The 20,432-nt window shown below is 39.5% G+C and overlaps 1 protein-coding gene across 1 annotated transcript in view; it reads left to right on the forward strand.

Annotated features, from left to right (window-relative positions):
- dipk2ab (divergent protein kinase domain 2Ab) overlaps positions 1-4,346 on the forward strand; it is a 53,988-nt gene extending 49,642 nt beyond the window's left edge. Inside the window, exon 4 of the mRNA XM_083547529.1 lies at positions 2,292-4,346. Coding sequence (XP_083403655.1) covers positions 2,292-2,623 — 332 coding nt within the window. The 3' untranslated portion in view covers positions 2,624-4,346. The remainder of the gene's footprint in view (positions 1-2,291) is intronic.
- Positions 4,347-20,432: the final 16,086 nt, after the last annotated feature.

Here is a 20,432-nt window from a genome sequence, read left to right on the forward strand (position 1 = left end):
GAGGATTCACACTCAAAAGGGGACCCATCTTCATCTTCAACACCGAATGTCCTTTCATTAAAGTTCCATCATTGTTCAGCTGTTTGGTTCAGTGTTCATGCATACTGTGGTCCTGAGCAATTCTAACAGACAGGTGCTGTGCATTGTGCACCAAACATCTCCACTTTGGTCCTATCTGTCTGGGACAGATGAAGTGGTTCAGGCAATTGAGCTTTGGATTTGTAAGTTTGTTAGTACAAATCCCAGCCAAGGTTTCATTCCTGGGCCCCTGAGAAAGGCCCTTAACCCCATAGCAGCTCAGTTGTATGATAAATGAGATGAAATCTTGCTCTGGATAAATGCAAATGCCATAAATGGTGATATGACTCGGAGCTCAGTATTCTTTTGCTGCACCTATACGAGATTGCCGCCAGTGTTCATGGTCTTTCAAAACAGCATATTTGTGTAACTCGTTCAAGCCGTGACTACATTTAGCCCTGGAAAAATATGAAAACGACGCCTCCCCTTCAGTCCGTCACTTTAGAACGATTAGAAGCACAAAAACCTGATAAAACAGGGCCTGGAGAGTGTGTGTGTGTGTGTGTGTGTGTGTGTGTTTGTGTTTAGAATGTGCCTGGAATATTGGCTGTGATTGTGTCCGACACTGGCTCTTGTTTAAATTGGAAATCAGCAAATTTGGGTTGCAAAATTTACTTGGAGGACGATTTAAGTACCGCTGGTGTTGTTTGGTTTGAGAAAATTGCAGATTTTAGTTTCAGTCCTGATTATTAAACTTGAGGACGTACACACACACACACACATACACACAGACAGGCACAGCAGTAGGTCTGAGGCTAATGAAGCAGATTTGTGGGCCTGGCATGTGAGATACAGAAAGTCCGGCTGTGGAGGAATTGGCAGCACACCGTCTACACTATCATGGTCTCGGCTTTCTGGCAAGATGGAGAGATTGATTGATAAAGAAAGAAAGAGAGAGAGAGAGAGGATCTTCAGTGCATTACAGGCTTTTAGGCTCATCAATCTTATCGATTTACCTGGAACCACAAGTTTTTCTTTTATGAAAAAATGTGATTTCTTTGCGCTCATGGCTCAGGCTGTTTAAACTCACATTTGGAATCGATCCAAGGTAATGTCCAGGGGCAAGCGTTGAATTGTTCCAGCTCCAGTATGATCCCACCTCATGAAAGATTACGGTCCTTCAAAGAGAAGATTACGACCCCTTGAGGATCCTGAGGCATCTGAAGATGTTTCAGTTGGATCCCACCTCATGAAGGTTTCAGATCTTCAAAGACACGACGCTGACCCAGCAAGGATCTCAAGAGATCTAGAGATGTACCAGCTCCAGTTGTGTCCCACTTCATGAAGATTTCAGACTTTCAAGGAGAAAATGCAGACCCCGCGAGGATCCCGAGCCATATAGAAATGTACCAGATTGAAAAACATTTGTAGATGGTTATTTTCATGAAATCTTCATTAAGCGGCATCAAAATAAATCATTGAATTTTTAAAGGCTCTGTTATTGAGCTGGTGTTGAATCGATAACGATCTCAGATTTTAAGCTAATTTATAAGTTTCTGGTTCCGCAACTTCGACTGACTGTAGCAGACTATAAAAAGGACATTCTGCATAATCACACACTTCGGTGCTCATGATATTTCTCCCTCTCTGGTGTTTGTAATGTTTTAATGATTTATAATCACACTTCTAGAGCTGTTTAATATAATGCAGTGGTTCTCAATCACCCCCCCCCATCCCCACTTTAGAGGGGTGGATTTTCAAGCCTCACCTGTCCTCTATCATCCCCAGAAACGGCAATGAAATACTTCATTGTTTAAAAATTTCTTTTGAATATCAAGTTCTGAATCGAAGATAGCATTAAAAAACCGAGAAAATAGAAGTGTAGTTTTGTTCTGCACTCTAGCTGATGTTAATTTAATTTACTTGCATTAATGACCTAATTGTTTGTTTGTGGTTGCTTTAAATCTGTGAACTGTACAAATCATAAACGAAGAATAATAAACACAGAAGAAAAAAAACAATATAAATCCTGCCCGTTGATTGCGCCCCACCTGCCATGTCTTTAATAACCAGTAGAGGGGTGTGCCCCACACATTGAGAACTGCTGATGCAATGTAAGGTGAACCCTAAATATGCATATTACTAGCATCATTACAACAGCTAGCATGGGGGTCCTTCCATGGGTTTAATGTCATAGAGGTACAAGAGCAATGAAACGTCTTTACAATTAATTTCGTTGATTACTGACTCCTGTTTCTTCTCCCTCTTCACAGATAAGCCGGAGAACTATGACACGTGGTACGAGAGCCGCTTCGAGGAGTGCGATAAAGAGGCTTGCCTTTCATTCTCCAAAGACGCTCTGTGCTCACGGGTCACCGTTGACCACAACTACTACGCCATCTGTCAGAACCTGCTGTCTCGTTATGCCACCTGGAGGGGAAGCACCGGAGGCTTGCTGCACGATCCGCCGCCCAGTGTGGACAAAGACGGCCATCTCGACGCCCTGCTGGAGGAGTGTGTCAAGCCCAAGATGCGGTACGGTCGCTTTGCCGCCGCGAAAGAGCTCCGGCAGTATCTCACCGAGCTGAGCGGCACGGCAAGGTAATGACCGAGAGGACTCTCGGGGAGCGGGCACTGACACTCTAACAGCTTCTTTCGCTCTTCGGGTCGGCGGAGGAGCTGTTTCGGAGCAGCGGAGGAAAATTTCCGCAAGCTCCGAGATCCGGCTTAATGTTCCACCCTGCTGACTTTTCGAAATTGTGTTTCTCTTTAAAGCGTGAGGAGCTAAATGAAGATCTCTATATGATGGTAAAGAAAGAACACGTTCCCCCGCGCTTTACTCAAGATCAAACATCCATGATCGTTGATGGATTCATGTTTCGGTCCCAGTGTCAGCTCTGAAAGTTCAGGCACATCATTCGATCATATCTGAGGATTCTTTAAAGGTAGAAGCAGCAGCGGCTGCTATCGTACTTTTCTTCCAAAGAGTCGCTCGGAGAGACGCGGACACGTTCAAAAAGGCAGCTGAAGAGTTCGGAACGTAGCAGCTCAGGAGGAAACCCATCTAGGCCTCTTCACGCAACCTCTAGACTTCCAGTGAGCTGGTGTTTGGCAATCAAGCAAAGCGAAGGGTTTGGGGGGTGTTCAGGACGAAATAATAAAACAAACCCACAAAAAAACACAGCTGTTTTTGCTTTCGCATATACCAAAGATTATGGCTATATGTTGCTCCTGATCTCTGTACATTTCAGCATCCTGAACTGATTACCCCAAAGCCTGAGGCCTGGGGGCATGGCAAAACAGACACAGTTTTTTCTTAGTGTGTGTGTTTATCAAGCAGAAAGGACTGAAACTGTATCCAGGGTCATTCTCTGATCTGAATAAATAACCACCAGGTCCAACTCAAACCTCGACTTTGAAAGCGGACACACTGAAATGGTGGAGTGTTTCAGTCCAACCATCCAAATTCGAATTCCTCAGCTCTGAAATTGATTTTATCGCAATTTAATCACGCGCCTCTGACAATTAACATCAGTTAACCTTCAGCTATCAATCTGCCATTTCTTTTCTTTTTTTTATTTTTTTTTTTTTTTATTATTTTTTTTTTTTTTAACAAATTAGCACATTAGGTTTGATTTTACACTTGGTGTACCAGTGAATTAGAATTAGTGTGTGTGTGTGTGTGTGTGTGTGTGTGTGTGTGTGTGTGTGTGTGTGTGTGTGTGTGTGAGACTGATGCAAATCATAATTTCCTTAAGCTTTGGGAATGGGCTGGAATCTGGATAATCACGAACATCCGAACATTTCATACAATAAGAATGTTGCTTCGTTCCTGGAGATCTGAAGATCTACACCCTGGCAGAACCCGCTTCCTCTCCCTGATCAAATCTCCGACTCAAGCCCTGCTGTAATCTAATTTAACCTCGGACTCGCATTCAAAACCGGCGCGAACCGGGATAGACCTCGATTACATACAGTATGTCAGGCATTAGGTTAGGGTAGGATTCAGGTTCCACATGGTTCTATAGGGTTTCCACATCACCTCGAACGTTCTAACGTGGAAAAGCAATAAGTGTTGTTCCTCCACTGTCCTACCCTGGACTGTTTCGCACTTCTTAAGCAGCAGGTGGTGAGCGATTTGTAATTGTTTAGTTTTTTTTTTTTAAAGAAGAAGAAAAAGAAACATCCCTGTCTGTTTGTGCTGTAATTATTTTTCATTGCGTATTCTATCAGCAGTGTCTGATTTTACTGTGCCTTTCATTCTAAATCTATCCACAACTTTTCAGTGGGTTTAATGATTAAATAAATCAATCAATATATCTATTTCATATATTAGCTTCTGGGTTTTTTTCTTGGTTATTTTTTTCATTACACATTTAAAATCAACCACAAACGGATCCCTGGGAAACCTGAGATTTGGTTTCTTACACATCAACTTGATCATCATTACTGCTTTGCTTTAAAGAATATTCCACTTTCATGCATGACATTAAAAGTGGAAAAGTGGTGGCTCCTTGGTCTTCTATGGTCATGAGTGCAAATCCGAGCACCACTAAGCTGCTTTAACCCCCAAAGGCCATAAATGTGAATGCCATGCATTATGTTGACACAAGAATTGGGACACCTTCCAGCCATATGTGGTTCTTCCCCAAAATGTTACCACAAAGTCGGAGGCCCACAATTGTATAGATTGCCTTTGGATCCAAATCCAGCTTAATGAAGAGATGCTTCACATGGGTTGGAGTGGAAGATCTCCTGCTATAGAGCTCTGACCTCAACCCTATTGAACACCTTTGAGATGAATGTGAATGCTGACTGCACCACAGACCTCCTCACCTCACCTACATCACTACCTGAATTTACACCCTTACGTCTGAATGAGCACAAATCTTCAGAAACACGCTCCAAAATCTAGTGGAACATCTTCCCAGAAAAGTGGAGTTTATTCTACAGCAAACTGGGACTAAATGTGCAATGGGATTTCCACAGAGTTGTGTCCAAAGATTATGCAGGTTATGAGGTTCATTACTTTTACATGTTGTCTAGCAACAAAGCACACACACACACACACATTATATATATATATATATATATATATATATATATATATATATATATATATATATCCGTTAAAGCCAATTCTACACAATTGTGTACATTTTATTTTAACTGATAGCAGCTTGCAGCAGTACATCTTTGTTGGTGTCCTCATGGACTCTTAAACCATTAGTGAAATTCTTACTTTGCGAATTCTCCCAGCAACCTCTGACATCAATAATAAAGGGCATAACAACAAACACCAGGCCTAAATTACAAAACTTATAACATGACAGTAGTGCAAAAAAGTAAGAAGGAGAAGGAAAAATAATACAGTAATCCCTCTGTATACTGTACTGTATACATATTAGGTTGACACTTCCCGGATTTTCACTTCCCGGATTGATCTGGAACGTAGCCCCGGCGATAGGCGAAAATCCGGGAAGTGGCAACCTAATATGTATACAGTACAGTATATAGAATACCTGTATATCTTAAGCCTTTATAAACCATCCTGACACTCTTATAAACCTTGACTTTGCTCTTAAACACTTTCAATATTCTTAAACCTATGTCATTTTAATATAAAAATTTCTATATGGTTACTCACCAGTGAAGATATGAAGATGATGAAAATGATGAATTAAGTGTGCAGTACTAATGTTGATGAAGGTGATGACGATGAAATGAATGTACTGCATACCCAAGAACAGCATTACAGCTCTTCTGAAAGCGGCACTTCATCAGGTGTTGCAGTATTTTCGCCCTTGTCCATAAGACGATTACTGAACCAGTCAAAAGCTGAGCCAAGCAAAATCTCGCGATACAGCCGGAAAAAACGAAATTAGTTGTAAAAACCCGCGTACAATGAGACCGCGAAAGCTGAACCATGGTGTGATGAGGGATTACTGTACAGAACCTTCCAGAAGGTTCATTAATATGACTTTACTTTTTTTATTTAGAGAGCAAACATTTATCTGGAGTGTTAGCTAGCAACGGCTTGCCCAGTCACCGCACCTAAATCCTATTGAACCGCTCTGGGATCACAAGAAAGAAATCTTCAACTAGTGAAGAACATCTTTAGCAAGTTTAACATGATGCATGGCAAAGTATTTCAGCTGAAATGAACTGTACTGTCTAAAGCTGTTGTTCATGCTAAGGGAGAGTTTTTTTTTCAATGAAAATAAAGTGGAACATCTGGACATGTATATATTTATTTGGTCAAAGTAATTCTTCGTTCCATGAAATTAACGATTTCCTGGCATAGAAAAGGAACATGCGTGTGTGTTTAAAAACCATAAAAGTTTAGGTGTTTCCAAACTTCTTACAGGCACTGGGCGTGTATATAAAGTGAACTGTATGCATTGTAAACATAGTACGCATACATGTGCAAAGTCCTCCAGAGGTAAGAAATAGGTAAAAAAAAAATGGCACCATTTGGTCATGGTAGCTGCTTATCCTGACCTTTATGAAAGTCCAATTGTCGACCGATGAGAAGAAAAAAGAACGTGTGAACCAGTGAGTGAAAGCTGTGACTGAATAAAAAATTATTTCGAATGCAAGCTTCGAGTGACGATAAACAAATACGTCCTGAAATTCCTCATGGAAAACGAATGGAAACATCCCGATTGCATGTGACGTAAGAAAATAAATGTGTGAACCGAATGAAAGAAGCGATGAGTCAGAAACTCAAATCTCGCCACTGACGCATTTCACACTCGCTGTGTGTTTATCAAAACTACAGTGTAGAAGGGAAATGATTATTTAATCACAAGATATCACTGCGTTCTTTGTAAATTTGGGAGGATGTGCTAATTTTTTCCACAATATTCCTGCTAATAGTGTTTGATCCCAAATGGTAATTGTTTTTGCTTTGGATTTTAGAGAAACCTGTACATTCATATTCCAGGTGAGCCGGCATTCATGGCAAATGGAGCTACAGTATCTCGTGCTACAGGGATGTAAGAATTTAATACCTACACCTTTAACCCTCAACTGCTCAGTTAGTAAGGTGTTCTGGATAAGGGCATAAATGAATATATTATATACATATATATAATGAATGAATATCCAGATGTCACCCAGATGAGCATGACGTTTCCTTTTAGAGTCCTCCCAAAGTTTCTTCCTCATATCAGGGAAGTGGAAGCTCGGTGGGTAAGATCGAAAAGGTGCATGTTCAAATCCCAGCACCGCCGAGCTCCCGCTGCTGGGGTCCTTAAAACAAGACCTTTAGCCTGCGCCTACTTAGTTGTATAAATGAGGAAAACACATCATTTCGTTTGGATAAGATTGTCTGGGAATGTAAATAGTCTCTTAGGGTTTGTCCTCACCATCACCACCACTGGCTCGCTCATTAGGGATTCATTTCTGAATTTAACATTTATCTTCCTAATCTGTTTATTTCTATAAAGCTGCTTTGTGACCACGTCCAAAGTAAAAAATGCTTCACAAATAGAAATACATTTCATTGAATTAATATTTATATAGATTGTTATTGGTTAAAGCAGAACAGGACTTTTTGTTAAAACGTTGTTTTTTTTATTTATTTTTAATGTATATGATTAGAGGCTCTGTTTTGAGAGCGTGTTCCTTTAAAACACAAAAATTATTTAAAAAAAAATTATAACCAATTGATCAATGCTCAACAGTGCATTTTCTTTATTTCTATCTTCTAGCATTCTTAATTCAATGGTTTCATCCTAAAAGGAAAACAGCGTAAGTGCATCTTTATACATTTACCCAATGTGACAAACCAAAAGAAAAAAGAAAAACCATCAGGGGTCGCCGGGGTGTGAACAGGCGTAATGAGGGGTAAGAGCAAAAACATAAAAGTACAAAAGGATCTAGAAAAGACTTTATCCTACTTTCCTGAATAACCTCAAGGGCACTTCATTTGATCTTCTCCACTGGTATGAGTGTGTGCCCATTTACGGCACTTCCTGATCATTCTTTGCACATAGTGCACTACATCACAGAGTCTCTCCTGGAAGGCCACTTAGCCGAGGTTTATAACATATTGGGGCACTCTAGAGGGCATTTCATCAGCTCTTTTTTTCCCACTTGGTGGTCAGCCATTAGGGGGATTTCATCATGTTTTTTACAATATGGGGCGACCGTACTTTGTTTCACATTTGATTAATTAAGGGAGCAGTGTATAGACGGTGCATTATGGTAAAATATTTGTAGATTTATTTTAAAGAAGATCTTAATTCACGAACTTTTGTGAGACAGCAAGCATAGCAAGACATAGCGCGCGTGTGTGTGTGTGTGTGTGTGTGTGTGTGTGTGTGTGTGTGTGTGTGTGTGTGTGTGTGTGTGTGTGTGTGTGTGAAAAAGTGAAAGTGTTACTTCATTCATAAAGGTAAAACTTCTGAGTTGAAAGGAAGTGGGCTGTGCTTGGCTGAATGCTCACAGAAAATTATAGCTTTTTTGGAGGTGTGTGCATGTGTGCGCATGTGTGTGCGTGTGTGTCTGTGTGTGTGTTTTCTAGAACCAGAATAGTATCCTTGCCTCCAGCTCCTACTCTATAATTATGGCTTTGTGTTTCACCACACCCAGCAGTTTGCCAGAAACATTATTAAGCAATAATCCACACATGCATGCAGACACATGGTACATATTGTGTTCTGCTTCTGAGCTTTGTCACATTAATCCCACTGTCTAAAAGGAAAGAGGGGAAAGGGGAGTCGCGGAAAACTATTTCATCTCTCCAGAGACCTCGTCTGTGCCTGTCAGAATAAATAAACACAAATCTGATCCAACCCGAGAGGATTTTATCAAGAGTGTCGGATGGGAGCGGACGGAAGTTGATTAGGGTACCAAAAAAACATGTCCACCGTTTGCCTCTGAAAATGGAGCTCCTGTACAATGTCCTGAAGAGGGTATGGGTTAAACTACTTCCAAACATTCTTCAAAAACAATACTCCTCCAGAGTTCTCCAGATGGTGGTTCACCTGGAACCTTTAATGAAAATGAATACTCTCTTTTTCTATGTTATGCTCAGACATGAAGTGATTTTTATTACTGTGAGTTTGTCAGGAAGCATTCCTACCACTGGATGTCATAGTAGTTTTTATCAGTGGGTGGTATAGCTAAACTTTCTTTCGGCTTCTCCCATTAGGGGTCGCCACAGCAGATGATCAGTATTCATGATCCAGATGTTTAATTTGGCACATGTTTTTACGCTGGATGCACTTCCTAACACAACCCTCCCCATTTATCCAGAGTGCACTGGTTTGTGCAACCCTAATGGCTGGGGTTGGTTCCCTGACCGGGGATTGAACCCAGGCCGCAGTGGTAAAAGCGCCGCCTCCTGACCACTAGACCACCAGGGAGTGGTATAGCTAGCATTCTACAAATCATGAGACGGGTCACGTGCACCGACTTCACTTCTCCAAATCTCTCCATATATGATTTACAAAAACTTCGACTTGTCACTACACATGAGTTTTTCCTGTATCTGAAATATTTCCGTTTTCATTTTACTTTACTACATAAACTGACAGTCAAATATCTGATTTCTTACTCAACTACATTTTGTGAAATCAGTCATCATTTATTTATAAGTGTAAAAACTGGTCAAGCCCGCAGCAAGCCACCAATCAGGCTAGAGCGCACGCTCTGATTTGAACTTGTTTTAATCTACTAATCACGAACACAGTTCAGCCTCAGTTCAACAGCAAGCAGAACATTTTGAGGATAATAAACGATGGAGGAAACTCCTGAATCGATCTCACCACAATGCCTGTGTCCTGTGATTTTATTTGTTTATTTTTTTTAAGTAGTTTTGGGCTCGTGATAATTATAATAGAAATCAATCATTGTTTAACTCATTAATATCATATTATTAATAGATCAGTGTGCTGAGAGTCACAGAGTCTTTTCACATAAACTGCGATTAAGCAAAGAGTTTTGCGACAAAAATGATAATAGGAACATTATAGTCATAATAATTCATAGTACTTTGGGTACTCGAGTGCATTTGAAGGCAAATACTTTTGTACTTTTACTGTAGTGAAAGTATAATGGGAGCACTGTTAAACTTTTAAAATATTTTTAAAATACTTTTAGAAATATTTTACCTTGTGTATCTCTACCTTAACTCAATATATGGTTGTGTCCACCACTGGCGAGTAATGGGCGCTGTCATGTTGCAGGAAGTCGCAAGCTCTCTCTGCAAACAAACCAATCGCTTTGTCTAGCGAGTCTCTGAACAGCACTTTAGACATCTTTCATGTTAGAGTTCTCTCTCGAAGAAAAAAACCTCAAGTATAGGTTTGTACATTCTCCAGCATGGGAAAAGGCTGGCAAAGGGGAAGGAGCAAAAAAAAACGTCCCGATCACCTATTTTGTGGCACTACTTCATTTACAATTCTTGAACCCGAAGCCTATTGAGCACTTCCTCTTATTTTTTCCATTGGCATGGGACCCATTGGGGTACTTCAAATCCATTACTTATCCATAGGGGATCCCTGCAGTGTACTGCATCACATAATGTCAACTGGAAGGACACATCCACAAATAGAGGGCATTTCATCCCTTTCATTTTTTATTTCAAGGGCAGCCATGAGGGCACATTTTCTCTGCTATAGGGTAAACCTAAAGGGGACTTCATATCATAGTTTACTATGGTGCATTGTACATTTTTTATATTTGTATACATGCATATAAATACTTACTAGATTTTGTGAGAAAATTTCACAAGGCATGTCTGTATAACTGATATATAAATAAGTAAGTAAGTAAGCAAGTATGTAAGTAAATAAATACGCCTGTAACCTAAAAGCTCTGGTGGAGGATTTATATATATATATATATATATATATATATATATATATATATATATATATATATATATATATATATATATATATATATATATATATATATAAAATCCTTCCTTTGCCTATTCCTATGGGCTGTTTAAATATTTAACTCTGCATAATTATATAACCTAAAAACAGTTAAGCACACAGGCTGCCTAAAATGATAATAAATATAAAATATCCTAAAAATATTAGTAAAAAAAAATACAACTCAGAATAAAAATGTAATTTGAAATAAACACATACTAATATCTATACCTTTTTAGACATGCATTTCAGTGAGATGAATTCAGTTGTGTTTAAATTCCATTAGGATTTCAATGACTTTTAACATCTTTACAAACATTTTATAAATGAGAACGCTGCTCTGAGTAAGAACACCACTGCTTTCTTTTGAATCTTTTTTTTTTTCAGTTCTCTGATGAGCAGTTTTTCTTGAGACAAATGTTTCTATACAAGCGTTCTTTTGCCATTGTTTAGATTAAAAAGAGCCTTCAGGTGTTTGAGACAGCTCGAGACAGCTGGAGTAATTGTTTGACGTGTTGTCTGATTATACCTTGGTCCTCTGAGCAGACAGAGCACCATTTAAAATGTCCTCTTAGCTGTCAGCAAAACATGCTTTAAATAAGAAATATGTGGGTCGCGGTGCCACTGTTCTGTGCTACATGATCTAAATCTGAACATGAGTGTGGCCTCGCTTGTCAGATAGCTGACTTCCTGAAAAAGACCCAGATATCTTATTTAGGCCAGACACGGAAAAGCCCTCTGTGGCTTCTTCACTTTAAGTGAAAGAGGGGGGAAAAAAGCAACAGAAACAAAAGCCAAAAAGGTCTGTGTGATTCCAAGAATAAAAAGTGCCAAAGGAAGCTTTTGTTTTATACCACAGTATAAAAGTTGAATTCATGATTCTGATTAAACAGATTGCGTCAGTTCATTTTCTCTCACTGTTGTTCTGGTTTGTGGAAACAAAGGCAATTCTGTAGTAACAAATCAACAATTCATTGATAAATAAAAAAAAGTATGAATTTTTTATATAGGGACATTTTCTGTGAAGTCAGAGGTAAAGCTTTAAATGTACTTCTCTTCATGGGGCTCATGAGGGAACCATTGATTATCACACAACTCTTTTTGATGATTTTTCTAAAACTGCATCCCCAATACTTAATGAATTCTCTCTGTTCCTGTCTCTCACCAAATTCCTCGAAGCTGTTATTCATTCATTTTCTCCCGCTTATCCGTAATTCGGGTCGCGGGGGCAGCAGTCTAAGCAGGCCCCCGCCTTCGACTGCTGCCCGATCCTCACAGCACCGTCCCTTATGGTCCCTCCTGCAGGTGGTGAGCCCACAGGCTGCCCCCCACATCACTCCGACGTCACAGACCTTGATATTTCCCTCGTAAGGGACCCCCGGAGCATAGAGGGTTAAGGGCCTTGCTCAAGGGCCCAAGAGTGGCAGCTTGGCGATACCGGGGCTTGAACCCCAGACCTTCCGATCGGCAACCCAGCGCCTTAACCGCTGGAGCCACCACTCCCCCTTTGAAGCTGTTATTTACATGAAATTCCTATTCACTAAAATATACAGTACATTACGGAAATATACATTACACATACATAAAGCATAAGCAAACTCGCCACAGGTTCGCTCATCAGGGACAAACTTCAATATGTTCATTGTTAAAAACGCTATACAAATTGACTTTTCGACCCAAATTCCGTTTAATTCAATTTTATTCGGTAGACCACATTTAACAATAGGCATTTTCCCAAAGCAGTTTTAAAGAGATAAGACAGTTATAAAGTTGGAATGTACGTACACCAATCAGGCAAAACATTATGACATTGTAACATTATGAGCAGTGAAGTGAGTAACACTGATTATCTCTTCATCATGGCACCTGTTAGTGGGTGGATTTATTCATTAGGCAGCAAGTGAACATTTTCTCCTTTAAAAGTTTGCGTTTTAGAAGCAGGAAAAATGGGCAAATGTAAAGATTTGAGCGAGTTTGACAAGAACCTGGATTGATGTCTAGACGATTGGGTCAGAGATTCTCCAAAACTGCAGCTCTTGTGGGGTGTACCCGGTCTGCAATATCAGTATCTATAAAAAAGTGGTTCAAGGAAGGAACAGAGATGAACTGGTGACAGGTTCATGGGTGGTCCAGGCACAATGATGCAGGTGGGGGGCAAAGGATGGCATCATTGAATAGACGAAGTTGCTAAAGAAGTTAATGCTGTTTATGCTCGACAGGTCAGTACTGTTTTGGCAGAAAAAGGGGAACCAACACAATATTAGGGAGGTGGGGATAATGTTATGCCTGATTGGTGTTTTGTGCCTATAGATTTGTTCCTTATAAGATTATCCCTACTGAGCAAACCAGTGGCCACAGTAACATTAAAGAACTCATTGAGACTTCACGAGGAGCAAACCTTTAGAGGAAACAGACGCAAAAACCATCCTCATCCTCAACGCTGAATGTCCATTTATCCACTCATTCAAGATGGCGACGAATAGAGCGGCTGGTGCTATGGTGCAATCAGAACAAACTAGAGCTAAACACGCTCAAAACCGTGCAGTTAATAGTGGACTTCTGGAAACACCCCTCAACACTGCTCCCTATCACAATATCCAACAGCCCTGTGTCATCTGTGGAGGCCTTTAAGTTTTTGAGAACTACCATTTCCCAAGACCTGAAATGGGAATCTAATATAAACTCCATTCTCAAAAAGGCCCAGCAGAGGATATCCTCTCTACACCAATTAGGAAAGTACGGTCTGCCACAGAAGCTGTTGATACAGTTCAACACTGCAGTCATTGAATTAGTCCTGTGCACATCCATCACATCTGGTTTGGAGCAACAACAAAACAGTACAGGAACAGACTGCAGCAAACAGTAAAAACAGCAGAAAGAAAATCATTGGTGGTCCCATGCCACCAGGAAACAAGTAGGAAAAATCACTACTGGCCATTTGCCCCTTAAACACAACTTCTTTCAACTCAGAACTTTGTTCACCAAAACTGCCAGACACAGGAACACTATCCTCAGGCAATCACATTCAGTAACAACTGACCTTAGTTATATGCCTTTATATTTTACTGAAGGCTGTAAAGTTGCCGCACTCTCACACTTTATGTGCATTACTGATTTGTCATATACTCTGTATATTGTGTTCTTATATAATCTGTATTGTCTATATAGTTTAGTATTGTCTATAATGTATTAAATAGTCTGTTTTGTCTTGTACAGTCCAAGCTAAATGTACAGTGTTATTTATGTCTGCACTTTGAAGAGTCAACAACAGCTGGAACCAAATTGTTTGTGTGTGTCATCTCACTTGGCCAAAAAACCTGATTCTGATTTACTACAGTTTCATCACTGTTAAGGTTCACTGATCAGTGGTAGGCTCTTAAATGCAAATGATGGTCCTGAGCCATTGTAGCAGACTGTTAATATTAATTACAGTCTAAATCCTCCCTCAAAATTCTTTAGTTGCTTAGTAACTTCATGGATCTTTAGGCTGTTGATGTGGAACCATCCCAAGCTGATGTCCCAAAGTGTCTCCAATTGTAGATAACTTCATCCAGAGGTAGAACATCAGGATGAATCACGCAGAAAGAGAGAGAGAGAGAGAGAGAGAGAGAGAGAGAGAGAGAGAGAGAGAGAGAGAGAGAGAGAGAGAGATGCATGCAAGGTAATTGAGTGCAAAAGTTTGCACACCCTTAGAAACCACAAGTAATGTATGAACTATTACGTTCAGTTTCAGACAGAAGGTCCTTCAATATTCTGTAACAATCAGAGAAGAATTTGTGATTTCTGTTTATCAGTGTGATATAAATACTTTATAACTTTCTTCTTTCTCTTGTCCACATTTTGTCTTTATAAATGTATCTGATGTCTTTTCTATCTTCTAATCCCTTATTTCTTTTATTTTTTTTCCTAAATTGTCTAGTCTAAATCGAACAAATTGTTCAGCAAGACTGCTTATTCTTTCTGACCTCTGGGTTACAGCCCTGCAACACACTGCTTTCTTCCAATCGTCTCTGGAGACCAATGGGGTCATGATGATTTGACTTTTTCCTTTTGATTTTGCTGCTGTTTCACAGCAGATACACCCACATGTCATTTATGTAGCTAAATTGTGAAAAACAGAAGTGCAAATTTAGTACCAGTAGGGATCCCAGATTTTGGCACATTTAATACAACAGTTCTATATATAATGACTGCATCTAAATTTGGGTGTGTTGTTATTTCTTTCTGTGTGTGTGTGTGTGTGTGTGTGTGTGTGTGTGTGTGTGTGTGTGTGTGTGTGTGTGTGTGTGTGTGTTGAGTTAGAGCATAGACAGTGTTTAGCACTTCACTGTGTGGGAATGTGCAACTCTGGTTTAGACAGATTGCTCAAGCTTTCTGATAGGGTCAAAGTTCATTCCAACCTGCAAAAAGCTAAGAAAAACAAAAGAAAAAGCGATCTGTTTTCGCCCTGTGGACACTGAAGTGAAACCGAGCATGTAAAACATTATATTGAAAAGCCATCTTCAAAAAGCAGGCAGGACAAGGTTGCAGCTTGTGGTGAATTTTTTAACAAGTGCTTTATCTTCACTGATGAAAAATGGTGGAGGTGGAACAGGAATACACACACACACACACACACACACACACACACACACACACACACACACACACACACACACACACACACACACACACACACACACACACACACACACACACACACACACACACACGTCCCCTACCCCCATTAGCGGAACAGATAGAATAGCTTGGCTTGACTGGAAATAAGATTTCTTTTCCTCCTCCATACTCCAGCAATCCCATTACCCAGCGTGTTTAAACCAACATCATCATGGGCCCTGTGGGGGAGGCTGGTAGGGGGGTCGGATAGACGGATGATTGGTGCTTCCCATCCTGCTAGTTACCTCCTCTGGTTTTGTATCTTATCTCTCCTGGCGTGTCTACACGCGCACACACTGCCGTGATTACAAGCACCATTTATTCTGCTCATGCACCGTTGGAAAACAGTGTGCCGTGGCTCACTGCCGTAGCTCTTGTGCCATTGGAAACTCTGCGTTATGTATTTTATTGAAATTGTTAAAAGAATAAAAAAATTAAGACATGAAAGACTTTAGATTTATGCATGGACCATGAGCTTTCAAGGTGGTCCGGCAGCAATAATGAAGAAAAGTTCATGCTCTAATCGAAAAGCTAATGTCAATCTAGTGAAAAAGTTTTATTTCTAAACAGCATTGATTAAATGTGTGTTCCAATAAACAGAGCTGGTAGAATAAGTGCATTATTTATCTCTCATTCAGTCTTAAATCTTACCAATGAACGTTTGTACAGTACATAAACAAACATTTGTGGAGACCTGACTATTAGATCGTGTGCTTTTTGACCATTCCATTCCACATCTAGTCCCCATTTGCTGTTATAATAAACTCCAATCTGCTGGGAAGTTGTTTCACTGGATTTTAATGTATTTGTAAGGATTTGTTTAAGATTCATTCAGCCATAAAGGCATTAGTGATGTAGGTTAGGTGAGGAAACCTGGGATGCAGTCAGCATTCCAATTTATCTCAAAGGTTTTCAGTAGGGTTGAGGGCACATATAAACCATATCTTCCACATCTAAGGACATCCTATAAAATTGTATTCCTCCAGCTTCGTTCTAGCCTTTTGGTGAGGAACCACATATGCACGGAAGTGCACAGAATGCTATAAAAATGTTTTCTTTTTACCCCAGACAGTACATTTACAGTATTTGGCAGATGCCATTATACATAGGGACTAACAATGATCTCATTGATGCACCTAAACAGAGGAGGGTTAAGGGCCTTGCTTAAGGCAGCTTGGAGCTTGGAAATTCAAACTTCAGAAGTCTGAGAGTTTAACTACTGACCTACCACCTTGCCTATAGATTAATAGCTAGATAAAGCTAACTGCCTTCCGCATGATGTACTTAAAAAAGAAGGTACCGCAAATAAATGCATGAACCATCATCCAATTAATGTACAGATTCTACCAAATGACAGCTGTCACAACCAGATATTTTTTGTCTTCAAACAAACCAGCATTTCCAAACTAATAGTATTGCTTCAATTTAATTTGGTGTGCTAAAGTGTGCGTATATAATAGTTTTATTGTTAGAATGGGAACCCATACAATAAAACTGAACTCAAAAGGCTTCATAATATTAACACTGAATTGCAGGTGCATGGTCGATTTTTTTTCCATTCCTATTCAAAATCATGGCCAGCTATTGGCACTATTCAGGTGCAGGTTTTAAAAGAGTTCTCAAAAGGCAGAAGGACATTTGCAAAACTCGATATTTACAAAGACATTGTTAGCATCCTGAAAGAACTGTTTTTTTTTTTTTTTTTTTTAAAGGGGAAAATAAATAAATAAATAATAAAAATAATTTTATATATATATATATACAAATGGTTTTTTTTAATCATAAAATTTAATCTCTTACTTTTTTTTTTTTTTATCTAACATCAGCTTGGACATTATATCCAGTGCTGCTTCTCTGTGAGACACACCTTCAATTTTTTCTTATATTAAAAATCAATATTTCTCTCTCTCTCTCTCTCTCTCTCTCTCTCTCTCTCTCTCTCTCTCTCTCTCTCTCTCTCTCTCTCTCTCTCTTTCTCTCTCACTCTCTCTCTCTCTCTCTCTCTCTCTCTCTCTCTCTCTCTCTTTCTCTCTCACTCTCTCTCTCTCTCTCTCTCTCTCTCTGTATATATATATATATATATATATATATATATATATATATATATATATATATATATATATATATTCCTTTTTTTTTTTTTTTAAACATTTCTTTAAGGATGCTAACAATGTCTTTGTAATGGGGTGTTACATATATTAGGCATTCACATTTTTTTAAGTACAGGCTTTCAGCAATATCGTGAGAAAGAGACAACAGGGACAGGGACTAATTTGGGTGTGTGGAAATCAGAATTCTTACTGGTTGGTAGGGGATCGAATACTAATTTCACTAGATCAAATACAAATGAATTTATATATAATATATGTATAATTTCTCTTCCTGTTATCTCTCTCTCTCTCTCTCTCTCTCTCTCTCTCTCTCTCTATATATATATATATATATATATATATATATATATATATATATATATATATATATATATATATATATATATATATATATATATATATAGAGAGAGAGAGAGAGAGAGAGAGAGAGAGAGAGAGAGAGAGAGAGAGAGAGAGAGCGCATGAGCTAAAGTCATACTGATTATCCTTTATCCTTTCCATGCCCTCATTCAATGCTCTCCCAGAACCCCCCGCATTCACATTCCTCTCAGGCAGCATTTGCACCACAGATCCCTGGATGTCAAATGGGGCAAAAAACAGCAACTGGTTCAAAAAGCACTAAGAGACCCTTGGAATTTGGGACCATTTTAATCAAACTGAGAGCTACATTTAAAGCATTTGGGAGACACCCAACTAAGCAGTTGTAGGCTAAGGGCCTTGCTCAAGGGCCCAGCAGTGGCAGCTTGACGGTGCAGGGATTTGAACTTGCAACCTTCAGATTTAAAGTACACTGTCTTAACCACTGAGCTACCACCTCCCCTGAATTAGAGCCTATATAAATCACTATAAAGTGAAGAATAATGGTTCTTTGTCAGTTCCCACCAATTATCTACCTGCCTCATCTCACACAACAGGTTGTGCAGAATAAAGAACATTTTTTTAACACAGAAACAGAATTTATAAAGGAGAAACAGGAATCCTCCTGAAACTGCAAGATTTATGGAAAAAGCCAATGAATACCACTGCAATTGTCAGTATCAGCATCACCCATCATTCCTCTTTGACTTGAAGACTCCCCAGCTTCCTGTTCATGGCAGCCATTAACACGTTAGCACAACACCAGGAAAGTAGGACATGTGCTAAGTGGTCTGAAAGGTTCGATTAAAAGCCCTGGTTGCTCATGTCAATCCCAGTTGGAGAGAGATATGAACTGTCTGGCTGGAGGTGTGAAGTTCACACTGAGTAGGAGCACAAACGTAACGAACACAACACTGATGATGCTCCAAGATGGTGTGGGCTCCTGCCATGCTGTGACTACTCTCTCTGACATCAGATGACAAGCGATAAATTTAGACTCTTCCTTTACTCAACGTACTCCATCTTGACAGCTCGTGTGTAGGCCGGTGTCGCACACGTCTCCTGTTCCTGTCTTGAGCCGGAACGTGTGTTCGGCAGAAGTGTGTCACAATCTCGGCTTGTGTCACTTCCTTCACCGTCAGCATGGCATCAAACGTAGCCCACTTGCACCTCAGAGGGATTCTTTTGTCAGGAATGAACCAGCTAGCTCTAATGCCTCTATGATGGAGTGAAAGGACTCTGTGATGCTTCACAAAGCACCAAAAAATACAAAACATGAATATTTTGTACTCTTGCTGTTTTTTTTTTATTCCTTATGTTTTTGAGTTCAGGATTCTGTTTGGTCAAAATCAATTGATTATTTTTTTCCATAATGGCAAATCTGTAATTCTTTGCTTAAGGCAAATCATAATAATGGATTTGTTCTAATACTTTCTATCGTTTCTATATTAACAACTCATTCACAGGGTCTCGCATGACAGACATTCCACATATAAATTGTCATGGTGAAGTATTTTGTAAAGGAAATGTTTGTATGAGAGGAGTGTCCAGTGTTTTCTGACTTTATCAGGACAGAGGAGCAGTGGTGGACAAACTACACAGACCATGTACTTGAGTTAAAGTAGCGATACACCAGGTAAAATATTACTCCAGTAAAAGTGCTCCCTTTATAATTTTCACTTGAGTAAATGTATTTGCCTTCAAATGTACTTAGCATTGAAAGTACTAATATTTATTGTGGCTATAATGTTCCTATAAAAATCTTTAGCACAAGATTTAGCATTTGCTTAATCAACTATTAATTTGCACAAGTGTGAACATTTACATTGTGTAAATAAGGCCATGGGTGTTGTGTCGAGTTTGAGTCTGGAGTTTCTTCGATCATTTATTGCTCTCTAAATGGTTCTCTTGCTGTTCTCAAATTAAAAGGAACGACTGATTTTGCAAAATGTAGTTGAGTTGAACATATTTGAATTGAACATATTTGACTAGTGAAGTAAAGTAAATTAAGTTCAAGTAAATCTCCCCAAATGTAAATACATCAGTAAAGTACAGATAAAAAGCTACTTAAGTAAAACTTTCTTTTGGCTTCTCCCATTAGGGGTCGCCACAGCGGACCATCCGCATGTTTGATTTGGCACATGTTTTTATGCTGGATGTCCTTCCTAACGCAACCCTCTTTATTCATCCGGGCTTTCGGACCGGCACTAAGGCTTGTGCAACCCTAATGGCTGGGGTTGGTTCCTTGACCGGGGATCGAACCCGGGCTGCAGCGGTGAGAGCGCCGTATCCTAACCACTAGACCACCATGGAACTCATAAAAAAAAAAAAGCTACTTAAGTACAGTAACAAATTACATTTACTCTCTTACTGTCCACCACTGCAGAGGAGTCTG

Source organism: Silurus aristotelis, assembly GCF_946808225.1.
Source record: "Silurus aristotelis genome assembly, chromosome: 1".
Taxonomy (NCBI): Eukaryota; Metazoa; Chordata; class Actinopteri; order Siluriformes; family Siluridae; genus Silurus; species Silurus aristotelis.